Here is a 16064-nt window from a genome sequence, read left to right as displayed (position 1 = left end):
TCTATTTTTTTTAGAATTTTATACCCCGTAGTTATAAAAATAGAGGGGGGGGGACATACTTTTTACGACTTTGAGAGCTGATATCTCAAAAACCGTTCACTTTAAGAAAAATGTTTTTTAGAAAACTTTATATCATTTTAAAAGACCTTTCCATTGATACCCCACACGGGTATGTACATCGAAAAAAAAAATTTCATCCCTCAGTTACATGTATGGGGGGCCCCACCCCCAATTCTTTTTTTTACTATTTAGTGTCATATTTTTGTAGCGGTTCATACAACACATATTCCCATCAAATTTCATGACTGTAGTACTTATAGTTTCCGAGTAAATCGGCTGTGACAGACGGACAGACGGACAGACGGACAGACGGACATGACGAAACTATAAGGGTTCCGTTTTTGCCATTTTGGCTACGGAACCCTAAAAAGATTTGGAACACAGTTTTAATTACATCTAGTTTCGCGGCCCAAAATCCAGCATTACTTAACGTTATTTTAGTTTAATTTATGTACAGAAAATCTGTACTAATCCCCGTGTTCGCTGAATCCGCGGACACGAAGGATTTTAATATTGTTTTATAATTTTAATACCGGACGGACCAGATGAAAATCCCTCCGGAAATATTGAGTACGGACCAAAATATGCGCCTGAGTCTGCAATTTGCATATTTCATAGTTACGCCCGAATGCAATGTTAAGCTCTTAATCCAATTGAACAAAGTGGATTTTTCGTATTTATTTGCCGAAAGACAAGGTAAAAAACTGTAAATAAAATTATGATTGCAATTGCATTACATTGTCAAATGCTGAAGTTTTTTTTTTTCAGTTCACAGAATATTCATCAAAATAATAGAATTTATGGAACACATTTGTAAAAATATCATTATCATTCAAAAAAAAGCTAATGCAAAATATCTCCATTTATAGTTACAAGATGGTCCTTCAAACCCTTTCAAGTGAAAGGACCAAACACAAACTTACACACGAGCTTATAGAATTAAAATCAATGAGTTGGAAATCGTTTTGTAATGGCGTGAATGGAATCTATTAGAACTAAAATCATGTACAAGTGCCGGTTGATTACAGCACGTTCATTCAATTAGTGGGCGACTATTATTACAGCTATTATTTTAAAAGCATCGCCCGTAACTACTAGAAACAATCGGGTATTCAATTACCTTTTTTTTCTTTGCAACACGTCATTCACGTGAGGTTTTCAATGTTTTACATACGTAATGTCATGTAATGGTCTTAATGACTTGATAAGGAGTCGTAAATACAGGTCCTGAAAGGGGTGCAAATGAAATTGTTAACTACTTTGAGTGTTACGTCTTTCTTTTGTTTTGGAAGTACTTAGCAAGGTAGACCATGCAATATGAAAAGTATGCCCAAATTGAAGCGAGGGTGAATACCAAATAGCCACAACCTTCAATTAAATATTGAATGAATGTGATGGAAGTAAGTGATTGAAATATAGCATGAGAAATTATGACAAAAAGTGCCCAAATTATTCAAATTCGAGTGGTTAACGTTAATATGCCATTGTAACACACATTTATTAATTTAGAAATGCAAGATAATTGAAGAAGTAGGTAATACAAGAATTGACTTTGGCAAGCAAATGAAAAGTACCTATTTATTTACATCGGCCAACAATTTTCATTAAATGATTAAAAAAACGAAGCTAAAGATGATTTTAACGAAGCGAAAAATACTTGAACTAAACTATAGCGAATTTTACAACAGCGTTTTTCAAATTATTCAATCAAAAGCCGCTCCTATACTGGTCGAATCGACAATGACGCGTCACAGTCGCGCGCGCATCTTTCCCAGTACACATTAAACTATCGTGTCAAGCGCACCTATATTATGTTGTATTATGTTCTAGTGGTTTTATAACAAAAAGGTTTTAATTGTTTCTTTTTTTTTTGTTGTATAGTGGTTTTAGTGAATGTTATAGTTTGAAAAGTGGACTATTGTTGAAGCAAAATGGAATTTAAAACGACTGGTGTATTGTTTTGTTTGGTTTTCGGTAAGAATAAAATATTGTACTGGTATAAAGTATTAATATAATTTTAGGTATTAATTCGTTATTTATTTAATTCTGCTTAATAGTTAATTAATAAATTTATATTAGGTATATATCTATATATCTATTTCTAAGAAGCTAAGGTTACAACGGTTATCGGTGTAATTTTCTTTCATATTTTTTTGATTCCTAACAAATTTTACTTAGCCACAATTTTAATTAGATGGGAATCACTATTTACGCTTATCATAACGTTTTCGTTTCCAACGATCTTTTTGTCCTTCTATCATATTATTACCTTACAAGAAAATGAATGAAAAAATAATCTTACAAGCTTAGTTTTCAATAAATAATATTATGAGTAAGTAATAATTGTGCGGGTCTTCTAAGTCTATTCTAGGAAGGTGATATAAAAAGGAGCAATTTCTTTTTGAGTAATTTACATAAAGAGCGGGGTTTTCAGTATAATTTTCCATGACCTCTTTCAGATTTCGGAAACCATAGTTTAGTTTATGGGTATGAGTCACAAAAACGGTTACATCTTAGATATATTTTATTTTAAAGTTCTTTAAGTATGCGAGAACTTTTGCGTTTCATTTGCAATAAAATAATTTATTCAGCATTTTTGCCCATAACAAAAAGATTTCAACTTTAGTGAGCATACATCAGCCCATGTTTTGCGAATAACTTTAAAACTTGACGTGTTTTAAAGTTATTCGAAGATTAAGCTTCGTGTCCTCGCCGTAAAAATGGAAAAGGGTTACCTGCAATGGTTCTCATAAATAACGGCTTACAAAACTGTCAGTGCTTACTATAAATCTTTTCTATATATTTTCCAGTTAGGACGCCATTGATCTTCGGCGAAAGCGGTTGGGATATGTCGTTGCTTTGCTTTTCAATATTAGGTATCTGTCGTTCGGAATTTTGCGTAGCTTCTCTTGCCCATGTTTAACAATTATAGGTACCTACTGGACCACTGAATTTTAATTCTTTCTCTATGTATGAAAATGTATTTAAAAGGATGAAATGTACCATGTAGAGAAGGTTTAATATTCAGATTCAGGTTTTAAAATTTTCAGAACGCTTTTGAAAATAATATTGTAAGCTATTGTTATGTCAATCAATATTTCATTTTAAAACTGCATTCGTTGCAAATATTTTTTTCGCTTAAGTTGAAAAAATAATGGTTATACCCGCAGTTTATTGTATAGGTACTCAGTTTTATATCGCAATTTATAATTAATTAAGCGCAATTAAATGTCCTTTATGGTAATTTACACAAGGACATAAAATGATTGTCATATACACATCACATACATGTTTATATGAATGACAAATTGGAAAGCCGTGAGCTCATTGTACTCGAATCGGAATGTCCCAGACTGTTTAATTGATGAACGAATACAATGCATCTCCCCATTTCACGTGGTGTTTAACGCTGTTTTTCCACGAATTTATTTCGAAAACATATTTGGCTGTCGATTAAAGTCTTGTTATTTTTGTAACAAAAGAGATTTTGTGGTTTTATCAGAAACCTTTCATATTTGAGGTATCGAGAACTTCAAGCCAAATATAATTAAATTTAAGATACAAGGTACCTATGTACGTTAAGAAAAATATTTCCCTTTAACCCAAAATTTATTTGTGCTAATTTTAGTGTTAAAACTTTCAGTATTTCCCAGTTGGACTATTATAGATGATTCACTATCTATTCTAAAAATATAATCATATGATATAATGTCTTTTTAAACCCATAAAAGGGTCTGCATTATTAATGGACAGTTGCACATTTTTTCCCAGTAGTAGACGTCGCACGCACATGTTTAATAAACTCCAATTAAAATCAATTATTTAATATCATACCAAGCAATAGAGGGGCATTAAGTTCTCTTTATAGCGAGCCCTAATAAATACTGATGGAAATATAAATAGAGAGTATTAAAAAAAAAATAATAAATAACTCCTTTTGTAAAATCTTTTTTTGGCGCTAATAAAGTCTGTCCTATTAAAGGGACAGTCCTTCGCTCATTAGAAGCTTCCTTTTTTTCAAGTGACTAGTTCTTTTATTAAGTTCTTGGTCGTTAGATCTTTTCCGATGTACGTTTGATGAATCTTGACGTCATTAAAACATTTATGACCGAGACTAAAGCTGAGATTGATAAAGAAAATGATATCATCGATTAGCAATTAGGTACTTTTTACACAATTAGAAAGATTGTGCACCGTTCACGAAAAAGGGATTAATAAATACAATCGACAAGGTTAAATACTAAGTTAAATTCGGGAATCGTTATATTACTTGCCTGCCAATATTTGCTGTTAAATATAATACATAATTTATTAAACTACATAGGTCCCCTTAATATATTGTGAAAGGACGATAATATATATCTTTTACCAGTAAAACTACTTTACCGTTAAAAAACTATAGTAACAAACTTAGTATCATCTTATACCCGATTAAGGCCAAGAAGATATGACCGAAACCGAAAATTTCTTCCCATCCGGATAATGTTCCGAGTCCCAAATATGGTACATTACGCATTAAGAGTACGCGACCGACCAATTGAGCGAATTAAGACATAAGATGAGATGTCTAAACGACTGGCTAGTTCCCTTTGTTTGTGCGTCGGCTGCAATTAGATATTATGTAGATCTTAACTATTCTGCTGCGCCCTAACTGTTTAAAATACAATAAGGAGTAGCATTATGGGAGTATAATTGTTTCTATGTAGGAACGGTAGTTACACCAGCGCCTTTTCTCTTACAGACAGCTAACTAAGGGGCGAGTAGCCTCTTAGAAGTAGACTTTGATCTGCACACGTTTTTTGCCATTTATAGGCATTACAAAATAATCAGAAGAGAAACCTGCATTATCAATCGATTCTATACTTGGCTACATATACTTAGAAAATCAATTTCCATCTTATTAAAACACGTTGTCATAAAAAAAGTTCTGTCTTTAATTCTAGGTTTAAACTATCGTCTTGAAAAAATTTGAGGGACTAATAACCAATCACTAAAGCTGATACTTTTTGAGACCACGTTTTATAATAAGGCGATTCAGCTTTAACCATTTTACTGTCCACGATGTAGACACAATAGTTAAACAATCGGTGTGTATCACATATGACTCATGGAACAGACATATTCTGCTCATTTCGACAACTCAACACTTCTAACAAAAGACAATCATAATCATCCTTCACACATTCCATCTATCGTCTTCCCCTATCTGTATTGCCATCATGATCGCCCAAGGAGCCAACAGCATCAGTTAATGAGAACAAACTCCCCTACGACTAACATAATTTGTTTAATTCAAAAATATACAAAACATAACAAGGAATCATTTGATTGACGACGCGGCGACGTTCAGTAAAGAGGGTGGTAAATTGTTCTTTTTGTAGTACAATAAGAACATGCTTGTTATACGGGTAAGATCGATTATGTTTTGTTGTATTTGACAGTGTGTTAATAGTTTACTAGTGGATCCCGTGGTTTCATTTGCTTTCGGAGAAAAAAGCAGTCAACAATAATCACAAAAGTAGGGATGTAGACTTTTGAGCCAATTTTTTACAATGTAGTGTGTGTCATACATATTTATGAATGGATCACATATCTTTAAAGCTATACACATAGGTGCTTGTACTATGTAGGTATGTTTCAAAAGCATCAAAATTGCGCGATAAAAATGTAATACCGACATTTTACAAGAGCCATCGACTAGGCGTCGGATTCCATGATATCACTTTATATCAGTATCACCAACGAATTTCCAAGTAACATGCAATATTAAAATGGGCCCTTTTCAAATGAAACTCTCGTGGAATTTTTAACAAAGTAAAATATTTATGTATGTGGTTTTCAACTGAATTTAGTCACAGTAGCTAACGTTATTATCATGTGTTTGATCGTGCATTTAAATGGCTACCCTGCGTGACTTTACACTTTAAAATGCTGGGCCATGCATTCACCTGATTAATTGTTTAATTTGCTCGTGAATATTAAATTATTTTGTACTATTTTACAGCCTAATACAAAAGGTTGTAAAAGGTTAACAGTTTTCATATGAAATACTCCACGTTCGAAACGTTCGATTTTCTAGTTTTTTTTTTTTGTTTTTTTTTTATGATTGACATTTTTTACGAGCAGTTAGGCAAAAACAAAAAAGTGCTTTGTTAGTTTCATTATTCAAAACCCTTTCATAAAAATGCTGGATTTTTTAGGAACATGATATTTTTGTTCGCAGATTTTTTAATATCTGGTTTTTGAACCGATTTTGAAAATTCATTCATTTTATTTGATTCGTTGTTGAGAGTTTGAGAGTTTCATAGTCTATCTTTTAACACGTTCGCGTAAGCAACGTCTGACAACGTCGTATTGATATAAGTATGAAAAGGCCCAACGTCGTACGACGGCCTCTAGATTGTCATATTTATTTTGACGGACCATGTCAGACCTATGTGATGGCGACAACGTTTATAGACGTCGGACGTGAAATAACGTTGCGCCACATAACACAGATTATAAGACTACGTATAACGGCGGGACGTCTTAAGACTTGGTTTAATTTTGTGTGCGAAAAAGGTGCGCCACAGTACCAACATTTAAAAATGAGATTGCTCACGCGAACGTGTTAAACGGTTACCTACAGAAAATAGTTCCCATGCGACGCTTGTAAAACCACGGCTACCAACTAGTTTTCTATAACCCCAGCAAAGATTTTATCTATTTACTACCTATATCTTCTTGTTTTTCCAGTGGCAGCTCGAGTATCAAGTTCAGGTCTAGAGGTGAATTTAACAAGGTCTTGGAAGCAAGACATTGGTTGGGAGATCAACTGCACCTGGGAGTTACCACCTCGCGACTACTTGCAGTCAGTTCGACTGTACCTCAATAGACAGCAATTCATGATTTTTAGGCCAGAGGTAAGTTATACGCGCGTGACTAAACTTATACGCGCTGAGTAGGGCTATAGGAATAGATCAAGAATCTAGAAAGTCAAGAGTTTAGTACTTAGGATCATGTTGGCTTCGAATTACCCCTCTAGTGTAGTGTAGGTACCTAGTACCTTAACTACACCTTTTGCCGATGTCATATAGGTATAGGTTGGTAATACTGGTATTCAACATCATTTAGGTATCCTGTAGGTATCTATACCAGTTAAGTCGACCAAATTAGGGTTCATATACCAAAAAAATTCTTCGCTCTAAAGTATAGCGTAGAAAGTACGTAGGATAATTCAACGTAATTGCTCCTGAGTAGATATACAGGTAGCATATTCGTATTATCTCATCCTTCCGGCCCTAAACGGATCAAAATGATTAAATTTTTGCTTACAAAAGGTCAGCCACCAAACATCCTGTTACTGAGTGCTCTAAATTTGACAGTCCTCGCCTTTGTTGGATGTTTTTCAATTACGGAGGATTAAAATGTTTTGTGGTATTCGTGGATAATCTTCGCAAGTAGAATGTAAGTACCTAAGTAGTAGAAGTATCTACCTAGGTAGCTTATTATTATTATTTAGGTAGTTTACTGAAAAGTCTTCAATTAATCAAAAAGTCTAACTATGTACCTACCTACCTACCTACATAAATTGCATCCATTGTCTTTAACTAATACTTTAGGTACTTATGAAGCTAAAATAAAAGAATGAAAGCCCCTATGAAAGATTAACATAGGTACTTTTTATAGCACCGAAAAAAGCGTTTTTATTGAACGTATCGTAAAAATCTAACTTAAAATGTCCGCAGTAAGTGCAAAAGTCACTAAATAAGCGTATCCACTTATTTTCCAGAGTAAACCTTATGTCACATATTACTAAATATGTAGTTATCTACTACCATGACTTATTTTCTCCTTACACAGATAGATGGCCTTGAGCGTAGTCTAATGATCAGACGCCTAGAAGACGGCGTCGTGACCAACTGCGGGATATCATCAGTCGACAGACGAAGGGGATCGTGTGTGATCACCAGCGAACTGTACCAACCTCAGAACAACAGCTTTACGTTGCAGTGTGAAGTGTCAGGAGAAAGGCCCACCTTTATAATGGAGAAGAAGACCATTGTTGTTGATAATTTTGGTAAATATGTTTTTAGATAAGTAGGGACTGTTTTCTTTCATTGTGTTGTAGGGACCGAGGATATAAGGCATAGTGGTACCTAGGTATTTGCTATACTTTCGTATCACGGGCTTAATTCTCGCGGCAGAAATCCTAATGCAAGAGACAAAGCTGTCATTTGTTTTTAAAAATAAGACGATTATTTCATCATTTTCCGAGCCTTTTCCCAAGCTATGTTGGGGTCGGCTTCCAGACCCCGACAGAAAATAAGACGATTATTTAATAAAATGTATTGACACATTAATCAGTATTTTAATTTTGATTACAGTACCACCATCAGACGCTGTGTTGACAAGGGTACGATCATTGAATGATGTATCAGACCGGGTGACGCTAAATTGCAGCGCCAGTGGCGTACCTAGTCCGAACCTCACATGGACTATCGGTTCACAGAAGGTATGTAAACAGATTTATTTATCCTGCCTTTTAGCGGATCCTTATTTTACTATTTATCATTATCATTTGGTACCCATAGCCAAAACTGTGAAAATATCATCTTTATGAACCATTTTCACCGTGTGGACAAACCATAACATTAATCTAGGAAGGTTCTTGAGCTATAAGTACAAAGCAGTATAAAGCTGAAGGATTTGTTTGCTTGACGCGCCAATCTCAAGAGCTACCTACTGGTTCAGGAAGGTTACAGGATGTGTTTTATCCCGATTAGCGAAGTAGTTCCCACTAGACACGGGTAGACCGCGAGGCACACCAAGTATATCTTATTTCATTAATTTAATATTATTTTACAGATGCCCCATGAATTCAAAGGCACAGCATGGAACGCGACATCAAAGCTTTGGGACGTGTGGTCAATCGTATCATACACACCTCGGTCAGACCTCATTGCTGTTTGCACGCCAGAAGCTACTTATAAAGGCGACCCAGTCAACGGGCATTCTGCTCAATATAATTCCGCTGCCGTTGATAAAGGTATTAATATTCTTCTCTATTTAAATGATTTAAATTACAAGATGTTGAGACCAATTTAAAAAATGAAATCTATTGGCTACCTCGATGACATTCTAGTCAGCAAATATACTAGAACACGAATGAAGTAGGAAATACCTACTTAGCCGAGATGTATCATAACCGTCGCACGAGCGCCATTTATCTCTCCAGGCTAAAGTCCATCTCAATCGAAAAGTACTGTTTCTCGCCGTATAGTTTTAGCCAAACTCAAAAGCGGTCCGCAACTAAATTCAGAGCACAGATACGCACCATGCATGTGACGCCACAAAAATGGTTTCCGCACAGAAACGTTCTCTATCGGGCTTATTACACTTGACTGAATTCAGTGGTCTTAATGATTCAGTCACTAAATTCAGCCAAATGTAATCACGTTTAGGAAGGTAGGTTTCATGAAATCATTTAGAAACTTAATTAGACGACTGAATTCAGTCAAGTGTTAATAAGCCCTTTAGTTCTGAGCTGCCATAAAGTTTGGTACGACCTTATGAGGCTATTACAACAGTAAACATTTTATTATGTTTTTCAGGAGCCCTGACAAGCATCATCACGGTATTGGCGGTACTATATCTGTGTCGACTGAGGTGATCGAGTCTAAAGACAGGGGCGAATACTTAAAATAAAACCAAATAGTGATTTGTTCAATTTTATTTCGGCTGAATATCGTTGTGAACGATTGATTATATTTTTGAAGCTGAATTTATAATACGTTGGTTTTTGCAGAAGTCCCGTTTTTTCGAAAATGCGTTGTTTTTAACTTGTTCTGTATTCTCTATATTTTTGTGGTTTCGCCTTTCAAGAGAAAGGCTCTTATAAATTTCACCCAAATTAACATTTATTATTCTTCAGTACAATATTTTTGAAATGGATGTATGTAGAGTACTTTTGTTTGTGTTTAGGCAAGAAACCAACATATTACAACTGCAGCTTTTTACAATTATATTTGGCTCTTTTTAGAGATTTTTATTTGTTTTACATTTTATAATGTAGGTTACCATTTATATTATTTTTCTATTATAATAATTGAAATTCATAGTATAATATAATGCACTTAAAAAACCTACTTATTAAATGAGAGGAAGACCTTTGCCATTTACATTATTATATTTTAATATGACAAAGAAAAACAATGGTAAAAGTCCCCCGCAATGAATGTGCATTTCAAAATATTTTTATTAATAAAATTCGTGACTATACAATTGTAAATAAATTTTGGACGTAACGTTTTTAAATAGAAGGTAATTTTAAGAAAATAATCGAGCACCTCACAGGTACTGGAAGAATACATAAGATGTAAAAAAATATAGTGACTAGGTCAAAGGCATGAACTTGCTTGCAAAAAAAAACTGCACCGCTTTTAAATTTGAAATTCGATAAATAAAACTCATATCATAGGACGCGTAAAATATCGTGTGGACAATTTTGCAAGCAAGTGGAAATACTGAAAATATATTTTAAGCGAAGATTCGACTTAGGAACATAAGTATAGTTGAGACGTTTTTGAAAGATGGTGGAGTGTCATGCATGGTACAGATTTAAGTGTTGTATCTTATATTTACTTATTTTTAAGTAATGTGAAAAAGCCAGTTGTTACCCGCCCACCTATTATTATAATGTTTTTAGAATATTTTGATTTTCTTAACATTCCTTTCACTAGGTTCTAGAATTGGTAAGTTGACAACACTAATCAATTATTATCGATATTTTTACACTTTTTAAAACCTGGTCTTATAGGTTTTGTACATCAAAAATAACGCGTGATAAGTAAAATCGCTGCAATAAACATCGAGCTAACTTATAGTGTGCAATGTGTTCAGTTAAATTCTGTGGTGTTAAGGCAAAAGGGGATGAGTCAGAAATTGTGAAAAATGAGTTAATTACACAGTTGGGTACAAAATTTTACGAACTATCATGGTAAAAAGGAGATAATTCAATATAATGTATTTTATTTCGTGAATCTCCAATAAAAAATACGAGTCTAGTCATAAATAGCAAAACCTAAAAAGTAAAAAGGAGTTTTGTCTAGTTATCTTCTTATTGCATACGTGATCCTTTACTTATAAAATTAGGTATAATGAGATAAGTCGACTTGTGCCTAAATTCATATTCGTCGTTCCGCGTTAGTTGCATTTCGCGCGCGAAGTTGACGTCTTTCTACTAGTGCAACGGTGCAAAAAATCCTAAAATTATGGTTTACGTGGGTAATTTGAGTGTTGAAACCTACAGAAATGAATAGGATTAACAAGTTCGATTTAACGTAAGTATGATGAATTTAAAACCTTTAAATTATGAGCTGATTCGGATCTGGAGGACAACCAGTATGGTTTCCGTAAAGGGCGTTCAACAGTTGACGCTATACTGCTTCCTCCACGCATACGCGTGAGGGTCCTGGCGGTCCTGGCGGAGGAAGCAGTCGACCGGGGCGAGGTGGTTTCGGCGGTGTCGCATGACATCGCTAACGCGTTCAACACCCTGCCCTGGAATATCATAAAGGAGGCGCTCCGTTATCATGGAGTGCCAGGGTACCTCCGTCGCATAATCGGGGCCTATTTATCCGAAAGAGCTGTCGTGTACCTGGATCGAGAAGGATGGGTTCGTCAGAACATCTCTTCCTCAGGGGTCGGTTCTTGGCCCTCTCCTGTGGAACATTGGCTACGATTGGGTCCTGCGCGATGCGCTTCTCCACGGCGTCAGCGTGATATGCTACGCTGACGACACGCTAGTCACAGCACATGGGTAGACGTACCGGCAGGCGGCCATTCGGGCCACAGCCAGTGTCGCGCAGGTCGTGGGTAGGTCTTAGCCTCGAAGTGGCCTTGCACAAATCCGAGGCCCTTTGCTTCCATGGGCCAAGGAAGAAGCCACCTCCGGGGTCCAGTATCGTGGTGGGAGGGGTTACCATCGCTGTGGAGCCGACAATGAAATACCTGGGACTCGTTCTCGAAAGTCGTTGGGACTTCGGGCCACACTTCCAGCGGCTCGCTCCTCGGTTGTTGGTCGCAGCTTTAGCGCTCTCACGCTTGTTGCCCAACCTCAGGTGACCCAATACCTCCTGCCGGATGGGGGTCGTGCGGGCGATGGCGCTTTACGCCGCGCCAGTGTGGGCGAGCACCCTGACGGCCCGCAACCTTCCAGTGCTGCGAAGACCACAGCGAGCGATGGCCATCAGGGTTATAAGAGGATACCGCACGATCTCCTTCGAAGCTGCATGCCTCCTAGCCGGATCGAGACCGACAGCCCTCGCGTCACTCTATACATGGCGCGAGGAAGCGGTGGGGCGGCCCGAGCGCCTCGTGCCTCGGCAAGTTGAGTTGCGCAGTTCAGAGCTCCGCCAAGACCTCATTGCGGAATGGGAGCAGCGACTTGCGCGACCCACGGCATGGCACGCCGCTCTCGCGGCGGTAAGGCCCATACTGAAGGAGTGGCTGGAGGGACGCCACGGCGCCCTCAGCTTCCGGCTGACACAGGTCCTTACCGGACATGGGTGTTTCGGAAAGTTCCTGTGTCGCATCGGTCGGGAGCCCACGCCCGAATGCCACCACTGTGGCATCTGGGGCAACGCAGCGCCGTGACCTAGCGGCAGCAGTAGACGCTGCGGGAAGTCTTTCGCTGCCGGCTGTCGTGTCCTGCATGGTCGGCAGCGAAGATGGATGGAACGCCGTCGCATCCTTTTGTGAGGATGTGATGGTTTGAAAGGAGGCGGCGGAAAGGGAGAGAGAAGCTGCTTCCTCTCTCCCCGCCCGCAGCAGACGTGGAGGACGTCGCAGAATGACTAATCTCCGGCCACCATAGGGCGCGGCCTGCGGGCGACAGACTAGGGGCGTCTGTCGTCCGATCAGAAACAGGCCTCGAGACGGTGGCGTTGTGTTGCGCGCGCATCTCTTAGTGGAGTTTGCTGTGGCCGCTGGGTGACGGCCACAAAGGTTGACGGGGCCCGCCTTTGAACATCTGGGGGGCCAATACCTGTCGGGGGTGCGGAAGAATGCTTTGGCGATACCCGTGCCCTCGACAATAGGTAATTGAAGGCAACACTGGGTGGGTTTTTAGCCGGTAAGAGTTTGGCACACCCCCTCCACCGACCCCAGGTGGAGGGAAGTCCATGAGGATTTCCCCCCTGCCAAAAAAAAAGGTATGTACGTAAATAATAATAGCAAATAAAGAGACGAGTCGTTCTAGGATTTTTTTTTAATTTTTACCGTGTTACGGAAAAAGGAGATATGTCAATTATTTTAATAATTAAGAAATAAAAATATTTTTCGGGTACATATAAAAGACGACTAAATTAATAAATGAAAATTAAAACAGAGTTGTGTTAATTATTTCTATACACTTTTGATTAAACTGCATTTTTATTACAAAACAAACACGCGTTTTTTCGATTAGCCCCTGGTGAAAAGTTGTGTTTTTTGACTCATCCCCTTTTGCCTTAACACCACAGAATTATTGTCTAATTGTGTCAACATTCCGATTAGATAGTTTCAGTTAGGCTATAACTCGCTGCATGGTATGTCAAACCAAAGTTTTAAATGGATAACATTTGTATTAACATGTGTGATTGTATCACTATCAAAACTTTTAATACATGCAGCAAGACTTATTTTTGGGCTTGATACTATTTTTGACTTTACAAATTCATGGGCCAACATTTTGTTCTTACAGTTGCGGAAATAAATACGAATTTTTGAAAAGTTTTTCTATATTATTATACCTGTTATCGGTGACCTACGAAGATATTGTCTTTTCAGCAGAGGTAGCATTTTTGGCAATGTGCAAGTTTTCTACAATATTAGTTTATTTAAATTTCCTATAGGTTGTCGATCAACAACTTGAGTTTTCACCGAATGACGAATTAATACGACAAATGGAATTATGAATGACTGAATAATCACGACCATATGTCCTAACAATGATAATTATCACAGTGCCTTCATACTTGGCCGTAGAAAGTTCACCATAGTCAAATAAACTTTTTTGAATACAAATGACTGATTTTAAAGCATTTTAATGTGGATGATAATAGAATATTTTATTTCAGACGTTTTAAACGTAAACAAATTAAACGTACAGACGCCAGCACATTAAGGGACTAAAATCTGTAGAATAATCCCGACCCGCATTGAACATCATACTTTAGAGTTAAAGTTCGGAATCTATTAAATCAATTTTGCTCATTTTAGTAGTTTATGTGCTAAATTACAAATTCAATTTCCCCTTTCTTTAAATAAAATTGAAAATTCAAAGTTTTTGACGTTGAAGTCTTTATACGAGTTAATTTTCATTTTGACTACAGTGAATTTCCCAGACCATACCAACGCATTGGTGTCTGTCAGTCGCCCCGCCTAGCGAGGGAATACAATAGTACCTACCTACGTACGAAGTTACAATGGAGGCCAAGATAAGACACTACATACACATTTACTTTAATTAAGTATTATTATTTGCTCAAATGATATGCGCAGAACGCTGTTTTGAGTTTTGTAGTGCACAATGTAATAATTTCCATTAAAAAAACAACTTTTAACTTTTTGAAATTAACTCTATTTTAGATAATAAAAGATTTAAGAACACATATTATTTTAGGCCAACCAATATTGCAACAATTGAACCTATATAAACTTTTCGGTTGACTGAATATTGAAACATATTTATTACACTGTGCAACTACATGAAAACCAATCTTGTACATTTAATTTTGGAATGTCACAAATTATTTCAACAAGATAAGGTTGCTTACATAAATATACAGAATATACATAGAGATACAGATAAAAAAAACAACAAATTATCCTACATTAAATGCATCGTAAATCTGGCACACAATACAATATTAAATGCAAATTGAACTCTTAAGTTTAACATTGTAATCATAAATATAATTAAACTACTCTCACTTGGCCTGGAATGATTTGTGCGGAAAGTCGAAATTTTATTACCGATCATTCATTTATTAAATTAAGAGATCACTCTAAGATCCCATATTAGTACATCGATTAATCGACTCAATTTTCATAATAATGGAAATAACTTTTGGGTTTAAAAAAACATTAAGGGATAAACATCTGTTGTAATTGAAAGGGTCAAAAATTTTACCATCTTAATAAAACAAGGTTCCTGCTAAGATACAAATTCCAATAATAATTCCCACTTTTTCTGACCGGTAATAATAATCATTAATTTTTTCATCGATATCGATAAATACATTGACGTAAAAGTCGTAACTAGCACATTTCAACACATCTATGAGTGATATTGACTAGAAGATACTTAACATCTAAGAATTTATTATTTGGCTAATTATAAGATTAATTCATTAAGTAACACTACTACTCAGATCACACACAACTTTCTTTTGATAGAACGTCTTTTTAATCGAGAGAATTTATTTTTATTTTATTATTGTATACCTTTTTTATGGCCGAATGTGTATTCATTCGTGTTAGGTACTAAAAGCTTTAGAAATATTTCTCTTTAATTGTTTATACAACAATCGATTGTTTATTGTTTTGGATTTTTATTCAGGGACGGGACCGAATTGTCGAAACGTATTTTTACTATAAGATGATCAAAATGTCATGTTTAGAAATTAAAACAGAGAAAAAAAAAAACAGTGTTTTATTTAGTTAAATTCAGAAACAGAATCTTTTACTTATTTTATCGATATGCATTTCGCCAGGTCAGTCCCACCCCTATCTCATTTTATAGTATTTTACTTCAAACACACAATACTAAATATTTCACACATCTACTTCAATTACTGGATGGAAAAGTAATAAACGAATAGAAATGCTGATATTTAAATGCAAATTTGTGCGAACACTTGGGGTTTAGGTGATATTCCCGCAATGACAACACTATTTATAGATCTTTTTAACCAACTTCGTTTATCCATTTTGTTTTGTTATATTAATGGTTTATCCTTATGAAACCGGTTCTTTCCTAA

General features: G+C 36.3%; 1 protein-coding gene across 1 annotated transcript; it reads left to right on the top strand.

Annotated features, from left to right (window-relative positions):
- Positions 1-1842: 1842 nt before the first annotated feature.
- On the top strand, positions 1843-13463 carry LOC110369877 (uncharacterized). Its single transcript, XM_021325475.3, has 6 exons — positions 1843-2034; positions 6796-6962; positions 7903-8119; positions 8427-8554; positions 8908-9088; positions 9654-13463. The coding sequence occupies exons 1-6, from the start codon at positions 1992-1994 to the stop codon at positions 9710-9712; spliced, it is 795 nt and encodes a 264-aa protein (XP_021181150.3). The 5' UTR covers positions 1843-1991; the 3' UTR covers positions 9713-13463.
- The last annotated feature ends 2601 nt before the right edge of the window (positions 13464-16064 follow it).

The sequence above is a fragment of the Helicoverpa armigera genome, chromosome 16 (genome assembly GCF_030705265.1).
Source record: "Helicoverpa armigera isolate CAAS_96S chromosome 16, ASM3070526v1, whole genome shotgun sequence".
Lineage (NCBI taxonomy): Eukaryota > Metazoa > Arthropoda > Insecta > Lepidoptera > Noctuidae > Helicoverpa > Helicoverpa armigera.
This window is presented reverse-complemented; position numbering and strand designations above follow the sequence as displayed.